Source organism: Passer domesticus, chromosome 1, assembly GCF_036417665.1.
Source record: "Passer domesticus isolate bPasDom1 chromosome 1, bPasDom1.hap1, whole genome shotgun sequence".
NCBI lineage: Eukaryota > Metazoa > Chordata > Aves > Passeriformes > Passeridae > Passer > Passer domesticus.
In genome coordinates this window covers 129,910,350-129,933,802 of record NC_087474.1, presented here as the reverse complement: position 1 = coordinate 129,933,802, position 23,453 = coordinate 129,910,350, and the positions used below count along the sequence as shown (strand labels likewise).

Sequence of the window (23,453 nt, the reverse complement as noted above, 5' to 3'; positions counted from 1 at the left end):
AACCAAACAAAAAAAAAACCCCACCAAAATCCAAGTATGGAAGAGATCAGAATTTCAATTTCTCTTTCACTGCACAATGCACTTTTCAATTTTTATTATATTTGTTTTGGCTAAATACAAACAGTGCCTTTTTTTTCCCTCCCTTCCCTTCTGGAAAAGTAAATTGCCATTCCAGTAAATCTTCTAGAAAATATTTTCTCAAAATAAAGTTGGTTTTATCCTTTTTTTCTGTAGGCTTCTTGTGTCTTTTTAAAAAATCCTAATATAGTACTGGTTATTGGAGGTAAATTCTCTCAATATTCAGACTTGGAACAACGTATGAAGGATCCAGTTCACACTGTTAGCTGAAATCTGTTGTCATGACTCCAGTCTTTTGCATGTTGCAGCTCATATGAACAGAGCGTGTGAAGTCCCATTGATTTTAATGAAAGTACTCATGAATGAAGCAGAGCAGTACGTCATAGATGTTTGCAGATGTGCTTTTGTTTTCATGCTCTGGGAACAATAGATGTATTTGCACACCAGAACAACATCTGAAATGGGTTTATAAAGAAACCAGACTTACACATGTATCTTTAACATAATTTAAAACAGTTGCAGGAGAGCTCTCTCTTCATGAATACCAGAGAATACCAGTGTAAAGAAATAACTCATTACACTATGCCAACTGCCAGTGTATATTCAAACTCGCTGTAATGCAGATCTCTTCGCTGCTAGCTTTTTGTTTGGCTTTTTTAGCACACTCCCAGCACATTGCTTTAAAATGTATTGGTAATATTATGAGATAACTTTGAAGGAGCGAAAAGGAAAATAAGCATTGACAGTGTTCCTCAGTTTTTGCACACAACACTTTTCATGACATGAGTAATACATGTCATGCTGTGTTTAGATGCTTGAAATTGTCACTCAGTCAAATCTCTGAGGAAAACCCTGTGAATTATAAACCATGATACTTAATTCATTGCCTGTGATTACTGTGGGCTTTCAGGTGGCCCATCTATCAGTCCCCTGCAGCAATTTGGATTTTTGTGTCTCCTTTAAACTCCCTAGGTTTTTGTTAATCTGTGTGAAGATGCCAAACCTACCGGAGGAGTGACTGTGGCTTAATTTGAAACTTCAGTGTATCTAAATTGGTTCTTTATGGTCATTCCAACAACAGCAAAAACCAATTGCATGTTGTCATTCCACAAAGGGAGATCAGGGGAAAAAGCACCCTGAAGCAAAGGTCACATATGCTCATTGATTTCTGAGAGGTCTTCTTTCTAGATCTACGCTTATTTAGCATTTGAGTGAGAAAAGCATGCAAAAGTCTTAATGAAGCAACAACTTTTTTGAACTACAGAATATCAAAGTAAAGGGTAAGAGCAAGTGGAGTAGTTAATGTCTCAGTTTTTTTCACAGTGTAGTTTTAAATTTTAGCTGCAAGTGGGCAATGACATTTACAGCTGTAAGATGCACCAAGGGTGTTTTAGAAGGGATGGCACGCTGTAACTAAGGAAACAGATTATGAAATTATATCTTAGAGCAACTTGCCAACAAAAAGAAAAGGAAAAAAAAATGCACTTTCTTACAGTTCTCAGGCTCAAAATATGAACACCTTTTCAAGAGAACCAATTAAACACCGGATGGATGGTCAGCAGATGTGGCTGACAGTTTCTTCATTTACAAAGGATAGCAAGCCTAGCTTTTGAAAAATTAGTGCTAAACAGTGTTACTATTTTATGGTCAAATACAGTTTTAAATTATGTTGGTAATTGCAGTGTTAATAAAAATTTTAATAATTGACCTTTAGAGGAACTGCTTTGAATAGTCAACTGCTGTCATATAAGGTGAAACAGAATGTGGTGTGTTGATATATAAAGTTCCTGTTTATCTCTATACAGAGAGATAGGTAAATACTGCATATATTTTCATCTTCATATATGGGAAAAGCTTTATCATCATGTGTTATATCATACATTTTTGTATTTAGTTATATTGCAATATTGACACGTCTTGCTTATTTAAAGTTTTCTAAATTTTTTTTAATAAGGTGATGCAGTTAAAGTCTGATATAGTCAGTCACATTATTGGTTCTTGTATCTACATTCTGGACACAGCTCTCCATATGTCATTAAAATAATTTTGCTTTAAAATGTGAGTTGAAAAACCAAGGAAAATGAGTTGGCTTTTTAGCATTAGTATCAGAAACTTTTCCACTGACAGATCTGTAATGATATAAATTATATGAGTTACCTGCTACACTGCATAAAACTCGGCCTAAATGTCTCTTACTTTTTAAAGACAAAATGAATTTGAATCTTCCATTTTCTTTTTTGCTATTTTCTTTTTAGAAGAAGCTGGCATTGATTTTATTACCCAGATTGAAAAGAAAATTGGACTAGTGGATAGCAGCACATTAATTGTTCTTGTTTTAATGCCCTTAAGGGCAGCAGCAAACACTTCCCTTCTTTCTAGAGTAGTGAAAAATATAAGTCCTAAATTAAGTATTTTTGAGCTTTCCATTAAACATATGTTCATTAATTAAAATATTAGTAAGAAAAAGAGGCTGACCTTTTATACTTCTTTAAAATTCTGTACTGAAATAGTTGACTGTGCTTCAAGTCTGATGTTGTGAGCAGCATGATAGCCATAATTATGAGATGCTGCTCTAATGTAATATTGTGGTATAATCAAAATTAGGCTTAGATTTATTATTTCAAAATTAAATTAACTAATGCAGAACAATAAAGGGATTATAATATGTAGCAGTAAGTGTATGTAGCCAGATTCTTAGTTCCAGCATATCATTACAGATCCCAGAAATAATTAGGGACAAAATGAAGTAATTTGTGCTCATAGAATATGAATGTATTTCCAGGAATTTTCTGTTTAACAAAACAACAAAGATTAGATTGTGGCTGTATATTTGCAGTATTTACAGAACATGTCATACCAGTGCTTTGTGCTCATGTTTCTATTTGTTCTTCCCCATATGCTGAGTTTTTTAAAATAATCGTGTTCCTAGATTCAGCACCCTTACAACCAGTGCAGTAGTAGGTATCCAGGATACAGAGAATGAGAAAGAAACTAAGAAAGTTATTTGTTTGTGTCAGCAGCCATCTGTTAAAAACCTTCCACTTGGTAGAATTTTCTACCAACACAAAATAGTTACGTTTTGGAACCTATCTAGTATTATATAATAGCAAAAATGGACTTAGCAAATTTAATTGTGTGTTAACACTGAAATACAAGTTAGCAGAAGAGGTAAAGGGTAAGGCAGGACTTGATAGATGGTGGACGTGTACACAACCAAACCAGTATGTATATATGGAAGAGACTGAATCTCAAAGCAAATGAATCTCGGATCTACATCTTTAACTGCTGGTGCTTTACAAATATTTTCACAAAAATTTTGTCAATCACTGAATTTGACATTTGATATTTAGTTCTCTGAATAGTTAATAGGTGCTCCAATTGAAGTAGATCAAAACTTAAAAATTAGAGATTGCTTATTCATCCCTCTGTAAAAATATTCAAAGTATCTTTTAAAAAAAACCCAAAAACTAAATACTCAGCACTAGGTGGGTGGGCGACTCATTTTGAGGAGCTTAAAATAGTTTAATGAGAATGAGAGTGAAATTACATCACAAAATAAGTTATCTTGTACTTGCTGGTTGTGGTATCCATGCAGCCGTCCTTTGGAGCCTCTGGTACAAATGGCCTTCAGAGAGCAGACACTGGCAAGTGTCAAAATGAAAATGCCTTTCGAGAATACAAGAAAAATCGCTGTTGTAATCTGATAAAGGTGGGGTTTGGCTCCAATGCAGCTTTGCATGGCCATCCATGACTTTTCATACCGTATACGATATTCCCTCACATTTAAAACTATTTACAAGAGTAGCTGCAATTGAATGTTTGCTAGAATGTTGTGCAGTATTATGTTACTGCCTTGCCTTTCTCACATACTGCAGAACAAATGAAAGGCAAAAAAAGGGCTAAAGAATTAGTGCTTTTGATTCCTCTGTCAGAACATACGGCAGAATGCAGTGCATATTTATGTGCTCGGGATTCCAGAAAGTGTTGGTATGAAGAGTTCATGAAGAAGAAGGGGTCCTAAGGTTTTGTTCATTTATTCAAATCCGCACAAAAATTTTAAGAGATTTAATTTTACAATGGAGGTTTATGACAGTGGATCCAAAAGCCCATCTGCAGCCAATCTGTCAAATAATTCCTGACAAGGAGAAGTCTGTAGTCACCTTAAACCCACAATAACAGAATGGATACTTCTACTTGCTCTTTCTGTGGGCAGCTGGGCATAAGAGCTGTAAGTGTCCTGCTCTCTCCCTTCTCAGCTGACTACATATAATGTGTCTGTTTCTGCTGGCCACCTTCCTATCAGTCCACCTTAATAATTGTTGAGGGTGTCCTGCTTTAGAATTTTCTCTCAATTTTTTCCCCTGAACAGATCCATTAAAAAATGCTTATGATTACAATTACTGTCTCTTAGTTACCAAAATAAATCAGCTGTGAAAGTGAAGGATTTGCTTCAAAGAATTTATAAGAAAAACAAGTAACAAAAGTAGTTTATCTGTCTGTGTCATGGGCATCTCTTCTTACTAAAATCAGAGCTGAAAATGTAGTGTTGCCTGTAGCATATTGGATGGAGAGGGCTAGGTCTTCTACAGCTTCCTAAATTTAACTTCTTATTACTTTAAAAGGTACCTACCAGGGGCAGTGGACAGGAGGGATGAGACATGGATATGGTGTACGTCAAAGTGTACCCTATGGCATGGCCACTGTGATCCGTTCACCTCTCCGAACATCTCTGGCGTCACTTCGAAGTGAGCAGAGCAATGGCACTGTTCTGCATGACGTCACTTCAGACAGTCCTGCTGGAACAAGAGGAGGATTTGTGCTCAATTTTCACAGCGATCCAGAAGCCATGGGCATTAAGAAAAAAGGAGGCTTATTCAGAAGAGGATCCCTTCTTGGTAGTATAAAACTTAGAAAATCGGAGTCTAGGTCATCGATATCTAGCAAACGGAGCTCTGTAAGGAGTGATGCTGCTATGAGCAGGATTAGTTCTAGTGATGCCAACTCTACGATTAGTTTTGGAGATGGTGACTGTGATTATAGCCCTCTGGAAGACCATGTTGATGCTACCACTACAGAAGCCTACATGGGTGAATGGAAGAACGACAAGCGCAGCGGTTTTGGTATCAGTGAGCGTTCAAATGGTATGAAATATGAAGGAGAGTGGCTGAATAACAGGAGGCATGGATATGGATGTACCATGTTTCCAGATGGCACCAAAGAAGAGGGAAAATACAAAAATAACATTTTGGTCCGTGGAATAAGAAAGCAACTTATACCAATACGAAACACAAAAACTAGAGAAAAGGTGGATAGAGCAATAGAGGGTGCACAGCGAGCAGCTGCCATGGCAAGAACCAAAGTGGAAATTGCAACCTCAAGGTAAGTTATCAAATGGAGGGTTGTAAACCTTTGTGGTAGTGAACACTTGCTCACCTCTCAGTTTTCATGTGTGTAGCTCTGTTGACTTTAGTAGCATAATACATATGGAACTTAGAACTTCAACTCGTTTGAGTACAGAGTTTGTTTTTGTTATGTAATGTACTGTAAAAGTAAATTTCCATTCTTGATATATTTCTGCTTTCTCTCAAGAGCTGCTGCATTATGACTTTAAACCTGTTCGGAAAATAAAACTGGTGAGGAATGTAGTGAATTATTTGGGGGATATGAAGTAAAGTTTTAATATTTTCCATAACCGTGCTCCAGTTATGCTTATTGTATTGCCGATTCTTTTGGTAGCATCTGAAACTCACGGAAGTTGCCCATTTGACAATAGGCATCTTCAGATCCATCTGTTTTTCTGCGAAACTGTGATAGGAACAGCCTAAGAATAATGGTCGAGGATGTTGTGCTTAGAGGCTGTTGATTTGGTTGCCAGGGCAGTATCTGCCAAAAGTATTCTTTATGAGGACTCTTCCATTTTGGAGCATGCTTCTCCTCATCTCATCATACGACCACCACATGAAATAGTGGCGGTTGGCTTCTCCCTGTGCCTCTGCCAAATGTTTGAGATGGGAGAAGTGTATTGCTATTGGTAGTGGAGGAAAGTGTCATTTTCACTTTCAACTGCTAACCAACAACCAAGCAAAGTTTCTTGAAATGAAATTGTTACAAATTAAATAAGTACAGACAATTTTAATTTATTTTACTGTTACATTTGAGAGCCCTTTAAAAAGTTATTTCATTTTTATTGCCTTCCAGTAAGTTTCTGTAGCGGTTTCTCTATTGATGGCTTTAGTTTGTTTCCTCAGGCAGGCTTTTCTTGAAATATGCTTTGAATAAAAAAAAGAGTCCAGAATGTGCATGAAAGAAAATCTTCATGCTATTTTAGAAAGAGGATGTCACATTACTCTTTGAGCTGAACAACTGACTCCTAATTTAGTGTGGTCACTAGTGTGTCCCTAGTGACTACCCTTTTCCTGACTGTCATAAGAAATACAGAAAATACAAAAAACTGCTTAAGTGGGAGAGTTTGAATATATAAAATGCTCATAGCAAGAAGTAGTTGAGACACTAAGATGAAGAACGTAGCATACCATTAAAGGACTTTTCTGAGAACTGGTCATGTAAGTAACTAAAGGGTAGCATATACTTGGTTACTTCTATAAATATATGTAAGGCATTATATGACAGCATACTATATTAGTAAGGCAGATCAGTAATACCTAACTTCAAGAAAGTATTGGATCCCATTCATGTTCTGTCAGTACATAATAAGCCCTAGTTTTAAAAAAAAAATTAGGTGGGATGTATGGAAAGGGGATGTCACCCCTTTGAGTCTGTATAAAGCTATTAAAAAGCTGTTGTCTCAGACCATTACATTCTAAGGCACAGTGTATGCACTTCCTCTTCAAGAAGTGTCTCTGAAGTGTTTTGTTTGCTTTTCCTTCCCTTTGATTTTTAGGTGAAGGACAGAGTTCAAATTTCTTCTTTTGGAACAATTCATCCAAACAATGTTGATTTCTTGAAAATACATTTTTCAAAGTGCAATAGAAGGACTCAGTTGTAGTGCAGCTGTAGCATGGGGCAGTCTCTCCCTTTGGTTTCTCAGCTAAAAATCTCTCTGAAACACTCCCATGACAGCAGGATAGACAGCAAGATTGCAGATTCAGGTGTTCTCTCTTTTTAGTAGCCACTGCACCAACTGTACTGGCACTGATTCAAAGGCCAAGAGACCTGACACCAAGCTGGGCAACATCAGGCATGAAGATAATATTAACTTCACTTCTGAGGGCATGTTGGACTCCCCTAATAAGAATGGCAAGACCTTTCCTATCTCACAAATTTTCAGAGTTGTTTTGAGTGTCTACCAGTAGGAGCAAGGCCATGGACACTGGTGAGCTATAGAACTGTCTTACCAAACTGTCTTTACCAAGTTTTTACCAAACTGATATATTAATAATACAATAATTCTTTGGACCGTAGCATTCTTGCAATGTCTTCCTAGATCAATATGAGGATGGTGGTCTTGTCTGTTTCCCAACAATTACTACTGCACAAAAAAGTCTAGAAATGCCTTCTGTAATTTCTCTAGTAAGTGTAATAAATACAAAGGTGGTTCTGCCCATATGGCATAACCTCACTGCACAGTGGCCTTCTCTGTTTCAGACTGGACAGATGTCACCAGCACTGTGTGCTTGATGGAGATTTCCATTCCATTAGTTGAAGAACTCACTAGATAGACCTTTATTCACCCCAAAAACCAGCAAACCAAAGAGCTAGAAATCCTTACTCTCATCCAAATACCTTCCTTTTCAACGCAGCTTGGAGTTGTTTGCTATTCTTCCTGCATTGTTTATTCTCAGAATATTTGTTCAGCCAAATGGAAACAGACCATACTTCTCTTCATAGCTCCCTGCTGGCCATGACAGGCTTGGCTGGTAGTTTGACCTGTGACAGATGTCCACACGGTCTTCAATGAGACCAACCACTGTTTTGCTTTATATTCCCACTGTCTTTTTATTTCTAAAAGTCATCTTCAGTAATCTGCGTAATCTTCCTTTGTCTAAAGTGGCAGTTTTGTACACACAGGAAAATATAAAAGTTGGGATAAGTAGTGCTTCTCTGAACTTGAATTTACATTGTCTCTTCTGATTTAGCTTTTGGGTTTTTGATGTATTTGTACTGAGGTGCTTTGAAAATTTGAGCAGCGTTTCTCAAAAGACAGCAGATTACAACATTGTGTGATGTATAAAAAGCTGCTGTATCAGGAAAATAATTACTAGCTTCTACTACACATATGTGTATTCAAAACTGATTAGAAATTAGCAGTTAATAAAAATTCTTTTAAAATTACAGTGCAAATTAATAGATTTGATTGTGTATTAGTTTTGCCAGCTGTATTTAAGGAAAGATGTTTTGGCATAAATACAAAAATCAGAGAATTTGAGAAATTTCAAAAGTATACTGTATTGTTTCTGGAATTCATTTTCAGAGTTTGAACATGAACTTACCTTATAATACTCAGTGTCACTGGGTGTTTTTAAAATACATCAGTCGTGTAAGTAAACATGGAGCACTGGAAGCAGAAGGAATGATGTTTGTTTACTAACAACCCTTTATATTCCTTATTCTTTCAGAAAAGTCAATTTTATGCATTCAGAATTGAGCATGTAGAGCCAGGCCTTTTTCTTTTTTTTCCTTTCAAATATTTTCTAGCTAATTCCCCCGTTAAAAGGTCTTTTCCTTTAAGTGTCAACTCTCTGAGGAAAAACAAACTTTGCAAGGACACAGAGGGACATGATAAAAATACAGTAAGGATAAGAAATATGAACCAGAAGATCGTGTATGACCTAAAAGGGAGAAAGAAATCAAAAGAGAAAAATATTTCCTTGTTGATACTTTCCTTACATTTCATTAATCTTTCAGGTCATAAAACAAACAGAATTTAAACTCTTGTTTATTCTCCTTTTCACAGAAGCAAAATACTTTTAATTACTTTAAAGTTTTGAGTGAGTTTTATATGAAGTGTAGGTATTGTCATAATATGCCATGAGAACTTGTGACCACCTTAAAAGCAATATTGTAATGGGCTCTCATTACATGAGCACCTGAGATTTGGTGAAGCATAATGGTTCCTTTGTGTTAGGCACTGCACAAACAATTTATACTGTCTGGAGACCTTGCAGTCTGGGAAAATGGCAGTGCCCAGCAGATGAAAAGAAGCTGGCAAAAGACTGCATTGGAGAACAAGATAACAGTAAAATCAATATCTTGCTACTAATAATATGGAGCAGTTCCTCCTTGTTAATTAGCTGTCTGTGCTCAGACAGCAGTGACTAGCAAGCCTCTAGTCATTCTAGTGCTCCTTTTAAGTGGAGCACTGAAGGGGGATTAACTGGCATCTTCTGCAGTGATTTCTTTTTCAGAGCAGCTTTTTTAGACAGCTCAATTTTATTTTTAACATGTTTGTGTCCAAGTCCACAGATGCTAGAGCTAAATTTCAGCTTTTATTTTTGTAATAGAAACTCTGGTTGTGATCCTGTCTCACAAGCAGGCTCCATTGTTCTGTGTGGCTCCAAAAGTCTTGAGTTCTTAGAAGTGAATGCAGGAGGAAAGTGCAGCAGGATTGACTTGGTAGTGGAAACCCAGAATAACTGTTTTGTTTGGGAGTGAACCCACCTTCACAACATGCATTTTCTTGCGATCCTGCTCTCCCGTGCAGTCATCATGGCCTGGGCCAGTAGTGACTTGTGTGATGTCCAGTGCTTGGATGAGTCCGAGAACTCCAGTTTACCCTGAGTCCTGGCCTGGTGCTGCCCCAGCCTGGGCACTTAGCATTGGCTTCAAGTTGCTGGGCAGCACCTCTGGCTCAGCTGTCCACCCCAGAGCACCCATGTCCACAGTACAGCAGATACTTAAGTACCCACTGGTTATATTTTTCATAACCTTGATTCAGAGTAAGCTTCAGTATGCTGTGCTGCATGGTGGGGCCATATGGAGCGTGTGGAAGTCTCAGGAAGCAGTACTACGTGATTTATTAGGCAGCTCCTTTGTTGTGTTCATTGCCTTGTGTGACCAGTGTGCTCAGCTTGACCTGAACAAACTGATTTCTGTGGAGAGCTGAAATTACGCACATGTGATAGCACAGTTTGTGTCCACACTAGAAGGCAGCTGCCCATCATTCCAAACAGCACTGAATTATTTGTGCCACACACAGCTTTCCATGATGGATTTAGCTGACTCTACCACTCTCACTTTACTCAAGAAACTAAACTGGACACTTGCAAGCCTGGTGCCTCACACGCCTTGGAGATGCTTTACTTATTATAGCTGAAATATGAACATTGTGTTTAGGAATAGAATCCAGCAAATACCAAAGGTATTTATATAAGACTGCTCGCTTCAGTACAAAAAGCTGCCTGAGGTTCAAAATGAAATCACTTTTAATCATTTTGCTACATAGTTTGTTTGAAGATAACAAATGAAATGCTGTGGTAAAACTTAAAATAGGTCTTGAGCTTCTATAGATAGTAATTTTAAAGTTAATTCTGCATTCTTTATAGAAAACCATATGTTCTTTGAATCCTGTGGGAGTTACACCACTAACTTCATTGGGGCACATATTCCTCAGATTTCACAAACAACTCACTGGTAAAAGAATATAATCTTGAACTGTTCCTCAGTTATTTGCTGGGGAATTAATAATACAGCTGTTTGAAATACACAAATCGTATAAACATCACTACACGGATTTTTTTTTTTGTTTTACTTCCTTAGTATTTAGTGCACCAAGATTATGTGGCTGAAAATATGCAGAATTAGTCCTGTACCATCTCTCAGGTTGAAATTTTAAAAAGCCTCTAGTATTTTGGTTTTTTATCAAGTTACTTCTATCCAAATATACCTACCTACAGCCATAAGCTTAATAGGGATTTTAAAGAATAAAAGTTTTTTTAAAGAAGTTCTGGTGTGTATCCAGTCTTACCTTGTGTTTGTATTAGACACAGAATTGTTGCTTGAGAGTTGCTTTTCTAAATTGTTTAAAGTCAGGAGATTACTACTACAAGATTGGAAATATTCAGTCCTTTCAGAACATACATGAAACAATGCTGCACCACTGCTTTTAAAATAACCTTCTAAGAAAGCCTTTTACTGCTGTACAAACATTCTTGAAATATATCTTTATTCAGATGATAAGGGTTGTTTTTCCCCAATTTCCAGAACACTTAATTCAGAAACAGAGAAGATTTTTTGCAGTAGTAGCCCAGCAAATGTACGTGACAACATTAAGGCTTTTTTTTTAATGATACTGGGATACACAAAGAGACCAGTATTATTTTGTAGTCACAGAAGATGAGTTGTTAGGCAGATTCTCCCCTTAGTTTTTATACAGCATGTCAGTTTTGATCTGTATTACAACAATTGTTCAAAAGCTAAGCTGCAAATAGCATCTGTCTTTACTGACTTGTAGGAGAATTTCTGTGATGGAAATAAATACCCATTTAAAAAACAAAATCTGGATCGTTTGTACTGGTTAGTCATGTGTGAACTGTAGTGTTAAGTCATTAGATTTATGTTATTGATTGCTATAAAAATACTCTCAAAACCAAAAAGGTATTTTGTATTTTCGCTATGTGTAGTACAACTGCATACATACATCTAGTGGTATTAGTTGGAGCTTGAGTAATTTACTTGATGTTATTTTTACTTGATGTTTACTTAAATCAACTCATATAGAACATGCTCAGCTTATTTCTTCAAAGAGATGAGAAAACTTGCTACCATCTAACTGTAACATTGTCAAACAGTATTCTGTACAGTAGCATATTTCCCACTGAACAACTACAAAAAAAATACTCATTAAAATGATTAATTCATGCCCCCTACATTGACCTAACTCTATATTTCCCAAATAACAATTGATTCATTTTCTCAAAACCGGTGTAATTCAATGAGTAGTACTGTTTGTTTGAATACTAATGGTTCAGTGATACATATTATGACTTCTCTTCACGTTTCTGGTGATTAATAAATTTATCTGCTTTATGTATGTAACAGATTTCAGTACATGCTTGCATACACTGACCTGCAGTCTTTTGCCTGTCTCACTAAGATCTTCCTCTTTCAGTACTCCTCTATTTGCACTTTGTTTTTCTGCTTTTTTTGTTCTTCTGCAGTTCTTTGCTCTCATTGTCTGCGGAGGTAGAGGCACAATCTCTTTGTGGCTAGGGTCCAGGAATAAATTTCTCCACTAAAGTTTCCCTTCCTCAAACCCATGTAAGCGTTTAACATCTGAAACAACCTATTGATTATTCCAGTTGTCCTCTCAAGATTTAGTATTCCCAGATCTGCTGAATAGCAGTTATCTCCCAAGAGCTCATTCCCAAGGTCACCTTAAAGCCACTCATAAATAAAGTCAGGGTGGTTCTGCTTTACACATCACTCTTACGCTTAAATTGAACTTCATTCCCCATTAAGAGTGATCGGTGAGTTTTGTGCAGCCCTTCATTGCAGTTGTGCCTCAGACTTCTCCAATGCTGCCATTCACAAATTCAGTCGCTTGGCTGTTCACGCTTTTCCTTGGCATTTAAGAATGATGTGGGTTCTCAGCCCTGAGCCCTATGGGTATCCAGCATTAAACTGCAGTTGGGAGAGCCAGTCATTTAGTCTGTCCCGTTATGTTCTGTTTCTGAATTAATGTTTTGTTCATTTAAGCACTTCTTCTTTCTCTTTATTTTTTTAATCTTTATTTCAAGACTTTCTGGTGAGAAATGCTATACTTCGGTCCTACTACATTAAAAGTAGGGATTGATGAGAAATTATGGTATTACTGTTTTGCATTTAAAAGCCAGAAATTTCCTTCTAGTATCTGACTAAACTGAAATCAGTTAAATGTGAATTTTCAGCTCTTTTGTTCTAGGAGGTTAAGAAGACAGGTATCTACATCTCTTTTCTCTTACCACTCTGAATCAGGTGGGTAAGGCTTATTTAGTTACCTTACTACTATAATGCAGCATCTCCACTTCGTGCTTGCCTCAGATGTTACTGGCATATCTAAGAAGAGGCAGAAGTCATTTTGCTGCTGCTGTAGCTTTCCTTTCTGGCGTTGTGGTGAATAATTTCAAAGATATTTCTCTGAATTTTTAGACTACTTCATAAATAAAGGTATTGGATTGTGACACTCTTAGTTTTGCAAAAGAATTTAAAATCCAAATGTGGAAACAAGCAAGACTCAAAATATTGTCACTGTTGAGGTGGCCTGTGGGCAGATATGAGCATGCATCACAGCCCTGGTATGTTCTTGTCTGGAGCTGGGATTTTGTACCATTTGCTGGTTAAAAACTTGATTTCCAAAGGAAAAAGAAAGAAGACCAAAAATCTGGATGATCACTAAACTGAAGTGACTTCCTAGGATCTGGCTCTGTGTGTGTGCACGCATGTGTGTGTGTGTGTGTGTTCTGCCCAAGTTCACTTTTTAAGCTCCTTCACTTGCAGGAATTTGTGATGTCAGTTGTATAAGCATTTTAGGAATATCCTAAAAACAAAGAATATAGTGCCAAGTGCTAAGATACAAAATGTATTTCAGGAAAAATATGGAAACCATCCCTGAAGGTGTTTAAAAGATATATAGATGTGGTACTTAGGGACTTGGTTCAGTGGTGGGATTGGCAGTGGTGGATTAACCTTTGGAGTTGAAATCTTAAGGGTTTTTTGCCACCTAAACAATTCTGTGGTTCTGTAAGCAAAAGTTAAGACTGCAACCAGAGAGGTGCCAGTTGTCAGAATGCTTTGTGAAGATGCAGTGGTGAACCACTTTAAACATATGGGTGTCTTTTTCATATATCTGTGTCGGGAGTCCCACCTCTACCTTAATGTGTCTTTATGAAGGACTTACTTTCAGTTGTATTGAATGATTTTTCATGTTTTAAATGTTTCTAAATTTATTACCATTCACAACATCATTTTTCTGCTTCAGAGAAGAGTTCAGTTTTGGAAATTGCAGATTAACAATAAAGGTGGGAATGGCATCTTTATGGAATAACTTCCATAAAAATCAACAGAACAGCTAAGTTGATGACTTACTGTGATGTTCACAAATGTTTGATTTGTACAGATCTGTTGACGTATTAGTGGTTTCTGGTGAAGAGGCTTTCTCTTTATTCCAGTGGTGTCTAGATTCCTTGTGCAAAACTTAATTCATCTTGAGAGTTGCCCAGCATTCAAAGTTTCTTAAAGGTGCAATGTACAGGTATAAATATTGTTTTATATTCTCAGTGGATAATGAAATATGAGAAAAAAATCATAATGATGTGTTACAATCCTAAGCACTGTTTGATAGTACATATTGGTAAAGAGTGTAAATTTATTTCCTAATTCAGAGTTTATACCTGTTCCAGAAATTGATTTTAAGACAGAAATGGGACAGATAAAAATTAGTGTATATTTTGTATGCTTAAAATGTAGACCACCTGCAAGAGATGTAGTTAGATTACTGGCTCATAATTGAGCTTTATACAACTGCTTGTTGTCAGGAAAAGGCACTAAACATTATCACCTCAGGGTCTGTGTCTGTGACATGAACAGATATGATGCATTTCTGATGAAAAAGTTGTTGATGGAGCTCTGAGGGTGAACCTTTTTTAGCAGAAGGATTAAAGTACATAGCATTTAGCTTTTAAAAAGTTTTCCTGGGTTAATGAACAATAAATGCAGAAAGCCATTAGTCAAAGTTGTAGTTCTGAATAAATTTACCAAGGAGTTTGGGCTAAATCTGATTTGATGTTTTCTTCAAATTTTAATTGATCAGGATATGCTTTAAAATGGCTTTTAACAGTTCACTTGTTAGTTCCATCTTTGTAGTGTAACAGATACTTGATTTGAATTCACTTGCTCCTTACACTTGTGGTTAGATCATTATGAAAGTGATCATGAAGTCTGTATAGCAGTTAAGTTGTGAGTTACGTGTTGAGAGATGTCATGCTGCACAACATGCTGAACTTTGGCTGCAGACCTCCATGGTGAGTGAGCAATATGAAGGAGCAGGTGTCTCTTTCAGGAAGGTCTGCATACAGTACAAATAGACTCTCAGAGGTCACACAGAACTTGTTTGCACACCTAGAGTTTTGCTGTTTACAGCAAGGATGAAGCCAGACTGGAATCCTTTCAGTATAGAATACTATTACATTTTGGACCATTATTAAAAGTTCTCAGAAATGTTGAATTGTGCCCTGGTATTTGAGTAGGGGTTGCGCAAGACTTGGGTCTGTGAAATGTGTGAGCTCATTTCCTCATAGCAAAAGTTCTCCCATTTATTTGCTATTTCACAACATATTTAATCAGCTCTTTGTAATAATGAAGGCATTTTTGGTTGATGGTTCAAAGAACATACTGACTGGGTCTTCATAGGTCAGTCTGAGAAAACTCAGCTTAAACTATCTTTCGAAACTCTGCCTGCTTGTTCAAGGTCCCTGAAAATTTAAGAAATGCTGTTCTGCTTTTAGTGTATCTAATGTGATACTTAAAAGATACTTTTCTTTGAAAAATATGACTAATTTCCCTGGAATTTGCTGGTACATGAAAATGTGGTTTTGAGCAGATGTATAACCTAGCACTGCTTAATCCATTCAAGAAAATAGTTCTGGTTTTGCACAAGAAATTCACTTTGCAGAATTAGGTTGACGGTTTGCTCTCGGATTTTCTGCTTTTATATGGTCACTGTTAAACTTAAAACCATTTCCTCTCTCTGACTCTGAAACCCTTTATTGTCTTTCCATTAGTGAAACTAATTCACAGGTTTGCATCTTTTTCTCTGTTCTTTGGCACTGAGTTGTCTCATTTTGCAAGTAGAAGTTTCAAGGGAGCAGAAATTGAGCCTGCTGAGGTGCAAGTCAACTGAGGAAACATTTTGTGCACAACTTTGACACGACCATCTATTAATAAATGAAACTTTAAAGTAGACTGGGACCTTTTAGTGTTAAGTCCGCTATAGTTTGTTTCAGATTACACTAAGGAGTGGTTTAACTCATCTTTTTTCAAGAATATTTGCTGTTTATAAAAATACTTTTGTTGTCCTTTGGTGGTCTTATTCCCATATTTTCAGATTAAATATGCTTTGTTCCTCTCAAGATTAATATGAAGTAGAATGTAAGGGGAAATGATGTCTTTTCTGCTGTTTTTGAAAAAATTCTCTTCCAGAAAATGTAGAAGTTTCTTCAGGTTTCCCAGACAGCATAAACTATGTGCCACCCAGAAATTGCCTACACACTTGATTTTCTATTTGTTTGATTCTCTTGAGGTGTCACCAGCTGGTTTTGCATTATGGGATTCCTATTTGAAGTGTTTCTGTGAAAGTTTGCCTTCTTTGTTTTGGTCTTCTCTTCAGTTACTTATGTGTAAGTGTCACTCATTCCCAATCCTTCCTTAGGAATGGATGCTGTTAAATAATTTTAGTTAAATTTTTATTTTCTAGAAGATATAAATTACTCGTCAATATCCTCATGTTTTGACCCTGTTATTGCTATTAGTGTAATGCATTTTCTTCTCTTGGAAAGAAATGCATTAGATGGATTAGCAAAGCACTAAAAATATCTTTGCTTAACCACCAAATTATATAACCATCCGATTTCTGTTGTCTGCTGGTCTCATGCTGTGATACAGTTTAGAAATCTAAATTTTACAATCTACATCAAGTGAAAAAAGTTTTTCATTAACATCAGATCTTCTTTCAGAGTATCAAATACATCTTTTTTTAATACATCGTTCTTTATTAAAAAAGTAGGGTTTACTGAAAGCTTTTGATAACTCTGCTCACTTCAAAATTTGACAATGGTGTTACTTTTATACCATATATTTCTTCTATTTTTTTATCACTCTAGGGTGGTATGTCTGATATTTGCTTTGGGTCTGTTGCTTGTTTTGGCAGAGAGGTATTTTTAAATGAATAGTAATTTAGATCAGATGCCCTGCTTAGGGCCATGGTACTCTGAAATAGGATGAATAGATTTTCTAGAAAGTTCTTTATGTATGCAAGAGAATATTTGATCATCATGACCTGGTTTAAAACTAACTGTCACATTTTTCTGTACATGCTGTGTAATAAAGAGCTAATTCCAGAGACCCCTGTAAGGAGAGAACAATACTGAAATTATTAATATTCCCTTACATTAATTAATTTTTTGTAATATTTCCAGTATTTTTATCTAAATTTACTGTGAAGATCTAAAGTGATTTATCTTTCAGTTTGCTATTGCAGTATTTGACTGTACACGTAGGACTAGTAGTAAGTTGATGCTGTAACTCAGTTTGCAGCTGTGAGTGAAGAAAAAAGAGGCTCAATTTGAACATGTAGATAACTGATTGAAATGTTCATCATAAATGTTTGTGATGAGATAACTTTGTTTGATGGCAGTATTTTATTTCTCTGTGTGCAGAAGATCATGTTGTATTGCAGTGGAGCTGTTGACTGTGGTCAGGTTCCCTGCAACAGGGCTAAAAGGTTTTGTTCCTTGTGAATGTGACAAGACAAGTCCACTTGTATCCTAAGGTCAACCAAGTGTCACCTTAGTCTGCAGTTACATCCTTTCCTGCTGTTTGTTTTTCTATTGTGTAGCTTTAATTGGAAAGAAAGAAACTTGAATGCATGAAAAAAGGAAATGATGCCATCAGAGCAATCACTTTGCATCTAAGGGAAAAGACTCCACATATAATCAGCTGGCTAAAGGGCATGAGAACATCCTGAATGGTAATTGGGCACTTTTTGTTGAAATACTCTGATATATCCCGTTAAGAAGCACATTACTGGGCCTTTGTTCAGAGCCAAAAGCTGCAGTTATCACAGTGTTCAGCATCATCTTAAAGCTGGTACTGTTCATGGACCGCTTCTGGAAGAGTACGTACACAATGGGTTCAGACTCCTCTTGACCTGTTTTTTGGTGCTCTCACCATGATATTCTTTACAAGTGAGTGGGAGGAATGTATGGCTTTTTGAGATCCTTCTCTGAATGACTTCATACCTGCAGTAATTTTTCTTGTAGAGTATGAGTAGAGACCTGGAGATGGTACCAGTTGTTTCTGATGGGGCAACTTAATATTGCGCTTCTATTTGGTTTTGCTCCATTTGGTCTGGAATATTTGTCTCCACATGTTCCATCTCATCTTTTAAATTGCATAGACTCTCAGGCCTTTTCATCATCCATGTTTCAAATGGTGGAACTTAGTCTACTTGTGGTCATGCAATTATTAGCAAAGTGTATTCACTAATAATAAGAGGAGCAATGAAAAGATGATTTCCTCTAGAGGTTTTTTGGAATGCTGTTGTCCTGTTTTACTTCATCAATACCATCTTTATAAGCATTCTGCTGGTAAGAATAAACATGTTTGTTGGGGACTTTATCCCCCCACTTTTCCCCGTGACTTAATAGGAAAGAAAATACAGATTTCTAGTCTTCAAGTGTCCAGTTTCTTCTCAAAAGGAAGTAATTAGCCATGGCCCATGGATGTTCTGATGTATGCAATTTCTTCTAGCCACTAGAGAGAATGGTATGGAGGCATTGTTTTGGTCTCTTCTGTCTTTCTGCTGCTGAAATATGCCAAATATTTATGCCAGAGAAAATGAGCACACATTTTATAACAAAAACGCCCAAACACAGATAAAAGCATTAGGATGAATCTAGTGAATGAAGTAGGGACTTCAAGAGTGAGCATATTAAAGTGACAGCATTACATTCTTCAATAGCAAGAACAAGGAAAGATTGGCATGATTCAGTTTATGGTATTTCAGAGTGAAAGCAGGAGGGTTTTAATGGGGGGGATGCTTGCATTCGTAGTAGTGTATTCATAACATTAATATGAGAAAATTATTTTCTTATTAAATTGATTTGAAATAGACAACCAGTAGGGTGATAATATTGTGGGATTTTAATATGAAAAGCGGCAAATGCTTTCATATTATAATTTTAAATAGCCTACCCCTTCATGACCCCAAAGAATACTTTAAAGTGTACTTTATTAATCCTAGAAGGTAGTTACGAAATAAAGTTCTAGTGAGACTATAGTAGTAATGTAAGGTGTTTGGGTTTTATTGCACCTGTTCTGAAGGAATGAGATCATGTTTCATGCTCTGATCAGCAACCCCTTATGACTGTTACTTGGCAAATTCTGAAATTAAGAGAAGCTGGAAAGGAGTATGCAGCTTGCTGCTCAGTACACGGAGGGAGAAAATTGGTCAAGACTTGAAAATATGCACCTTACTACTAAAATAATTCCTGTGATATTACTTTCTTTAAGAGCAGAGAAAACATCCCTTTCTAATCAAAGAGCAGATAAATGTCTTACAGTCCATTTGCTTTGGACTTCACTTACTCCTGTTGCTTTGGAGGATAGAAGTGTGAGCTGATCGTGGCTTTTAATTTATCCTTTGCATAGGCCGCTGGTGAAATAGGAAATGTTCACCGTGCTGACATCAACAGCAGAACTCCCCCTGGTTCCAGTGATAGCAGGATATCACTGATGGAACAGTGCTCTTTGTAAGCTGCATGTTTTGTGGGAGTCGCAGGCAGTTGAAAGGCCAAAGTCAAGATACTAGAAGTTCCCAGCTGGATCAGGAAGGGATAATCAAATACAGAGACAGCTCAGTCACCACTGAAGGAAACTTTTAGGTTCTCAGTATGCTGTCCACTTAATCCTAATTTCCAGAAAAACTAAAATTCAATTATTTTATGAATTCCAGAGGAACTAATGGTACCTTCTGAGATTTAGTCTTTTCTCTTTGCCAATAATGAAGCTTCTGTAATGAATCCATATGTCACACAAATTCTGTCTGCTGTTACTCATGCTGAATGCTATGCTGTTCTGCATACTGTCCTCAAAACCTGAGATTTGAGTATGGTACAGCTCAATATGAATAGGTGTGACAGAATTTATTCTAGAAAGACATGTCAGCTCGCTTGCTGAGAAAATCCATATTTCTGGAAATCAGGTGAGGGTTTTCTCTGAAAAGTAACTGGGTATATAAAGCTTTGTGCTTTATTGCTCTACTAGTGAATCTGATTTCTGCATTTACATACATGTAAGAAATACTGCTAACAGATTACATGGTCTGCAGTGTAAATATCTGATTATAGAGGTTACTCTTCTTTATTCTTTTTGCAGTATAGCTTCTTCTGTGTTTCAAATATCCTCAGTGTACTAGCTAACCAGGTAAAAGCATTTCTTACATGAGGGAGTTTTAATCGCGATTTGTTCTCCTCAGCTTTACTTGTTCAGCCCCTTTTCTGGAAAGTCATCTAGGCAGTCAGTGATGCCAGACTTCCCTGGCTAGGGGATTTACCTAGTGGCAGGGAAAGCTAGGTAGGTTATTACATGTGCAGTGCATCAGAGGCTTCCAAGGAGAAGAGGGTGCTGAAGCCATTCAGACAGCTGGCTCCTGGCTGTGCTTTTCCCCAGAGGATCTTTAGAAGCGGGTGTGGAATGTGCTGTGAAATTCTGGTAGAGTCAGCCAGACAGCCCTGTGGTAGAGGCAGCAGCTCTGGGAAGGATAATGATCAGGAGTGGGCTGTTTTTACTTCCAGAGTAATTTAATTGGCAATCCACCTGTGCTGCTCCTCCCCGGGTATCTGTCAGTCAAAAGCCAGCCCTGGGTGTGGTGAATTGGCCCAGTGAGGTGCATGTGCTCCCAGGCCACAGGCAGGGCGTTCATCCAATGGAACTGAACAACAGAACTTTCCCAGCATGACATAAACTTTAGTGTGACCTTTCAGCAAGAGTTAGTTACAGTGGGGTGCTGTGTTAGAAATACCTGACCTGGGAGCAAGTGCTCCTTTAGGTTTGTATGAAAGAGAGCCAGAGGGATGTATGAGTGTATAAGCACGGGTTTTTGTTGTACATCAAGCTTGTGCACCAACTCTCTGTGCGTACCAAGAAAAGTGCAGTCTAGTCTAGATGACCTGCTCTAAGGATAAAATCCAATGAAAACTGGTGTTCATCTGTAGCATTGAAAGCCATCTTGCCTTCTCTTAAAAAAGCAGGATATTAACTGGGTGTTTTGGCTAACACAGTTAATGGTACTGTACAATGCAGAGTGAATTTTAATAGAATATATTGTGATTATTCCAAAGGAATATGTGACATTGAGTGGGTCTCCTGTATTCAAGATCTGACCTTTTGGCAGTAGCAGTGAAATAATATACAGCAGAATCTTGTTAATTCACGCTAATGACTTAAAAGACCCATCACAGATTACTTGATTTTACAACTTAGCAAGTAAGTGAAACATGATGACAAAACTTCAGGGATGCACACTTTAACAGCATGCACTCTGCTAATTTCCTCTGTAGTAGCAGTTATGCTGTAAATATATTTGTAATAGATGAGTTAATGGACAGTAGTACTATTAATTAAAGCAGTGATGAATTCCTAAAATTACACTGTAGTACAGCAGCCTAAACTAAAACTGAATAGTTTTAGTGAAACAGGACTAATCTACTAGTTCTGCAAGTGTGAGTCACTGAAATGGTTCTGAAAGTAACAGATGTTGGCTTTTAACATTAATAAAAATGTTCCCTCCTTATATGTGTCATGTCATGTGGAATAAAAGTAGCTAGAGTTACTTGGGAAAAGAGTTATCATATCTCAGTAATAGTATACAGGTATTTATGTAAATAAAAAGTTCATAAAAATTTATATCTTCAGCCCTAAGCCTATTCTAGCCTATGCTCCTTCTTAAAATAGTAATTTCCAAACAACAGGCTCATGAAACATTACATATGTTCCAATAAGTTTCTTAATCTTCAAAATACAGAGTAAATGTCTTCATTATGAAAAAGTCTGCATTTTTTTTCTGACCATTCTATTTCAGTCTACATCATGTTCCCCATTAAGTACTACAAAGAATGCAGTTTTGTTACTGGCAGTGTATTCTTAAATGAGAAAATAAGACTTTTTCAGTTGGCCTTAGAAAATGACACAAAGCCATTTAATATTTGTTATGCTCAGAGTGAAAGGAGCTGAAGTCTGTATTGGAATCATCATATGCACTTGTTGCTGTGCATTGGTGTGTCAGCAGAGAAGTCTGACTAAATAAGGCAATGCTCGAGTAGAGCTTATCAGCGTTTGACAGGAATACAGTCCACTAACAGCTGATACAGTAGCCCATCTTTTCTGTGCTATCATCGTCTCTCTACATGGCACACAGATGTACATTTATCATCTGCTCCGTTGCTGATAGTACTCAAAACAGCCCTCCACCTTTTCTTTTTAGTTAGTGAATGCTCGAAGTAATACAAGTGAGCTGAAACCCTTAGGAAGCCAAATACTTTTTTATTTTCACAAAAACATATGTGAAGTTGTCAACTTTCAAACTTTAGAGAAGTACACTGTGCCTTCTGCTTCTTCTCCCACCATATAGTGTATTGTGAATATTGTTTGATAATATAAATAAAAAATAGGAAACTTCATGCATTTTTGTGCCCTTATGGTACTACTGTGCACTAAGCAATGCCTGTATAAATTATCCATAACTTCATGAAAGCAGGTCCTGACTGATGGTGCCTTCTTCACTCGGAGAGTCTGATACTGCTCAAATGAGTGTCCAAGCTCCCAGTGATCTTTCCAGGAATAGTATTGCACCTTGAATGTTTGTACATGCTTTTTAAAAATACCCAGAGTAAAATACCCTTAACGCTGTTTTCAGTGTAATTTTTTCTGTTATTCTGAGCTTGGTTGTCGGACTTTGTCCCTGTGTTGTGCAAGATCTGACAATTCTATCCATATATCCATATTTTTGGGATCTGACAATTTTATCCATAAAATTACTAGGCCAATAAATGCATTTTAAGATTTGTTAGCACCTGCTACAGAATGTCCCAAAACAATCAAACTGGTGACCTGCAAATCTGTTTGCATGTGTGGCCTTTTTCTAAGGGATTTCTGAAAAATATCAGACACTAAATTCTTATTCCTTACCATGAAGACAGGTCAGTGATTTGAGAATTCCTCCTTTTTTTTGCAAATTCAAGTCATTAAACTGCAAGGCCAAGGTGGTTGAACTTCTGGTAAAAGTTTCTGTTAAAAAAGTGATCAATACCTTTTTTATCAAGTATGAATTTAAGACAATAGTGGAAAACCCTCTTTATTTCTCTATAGCACACTTTTAATTTCATGTTCCTACTGACTGTCATTCTGTGCTGTCTTCTCAAGTCAAGCAGAAAAGGATGGATGGATGGATGGATGGATGGATGGATGGATGGATGGATGGATGGATGGATGGATGGATGGATGGACTGTCATCTTTATTTGTGCCACTGATTTGGGTCTTCTCACATTCATCCTTTTATACCTGCCTATCAAATGTGTGCCCAAATTGCTTTTTGCACATTCAGGTAAAAGTAGTCTTGATAAATTAGTTACTCCGATTTTACTGTAAATGGAAAACAGGATTT

The 23,453-nt window shown here is 36.9% G+C and overlaps 1 protein-coding gene across 4 annotated transcripts in view; it reads left to right on the top strand.

Moving 5' to 3' along the window:
• The window catches only part of JPH1 (junctophilin 1), an 82,137-nt gene that overhangs the window by 2,136 nt on the left and 56,548 nt on the right, over positions 1 to 23,453 (top strand). For all 4 annotated transcript variants that reach the window (XM_064389516.1, XM_064389507.1, XM_064389493.1 and 1 more), the window contains exon 2: positions 4,701 to 5,457. In XM_064389516.1, the coding sequence (XP_064245586.1) occupies positions 4,701 to 5,457 (757 nt within the window). The remainder of the gene's footprint in view (positions 1 to 4,700; positions 5,458 to 23,453) is intronic.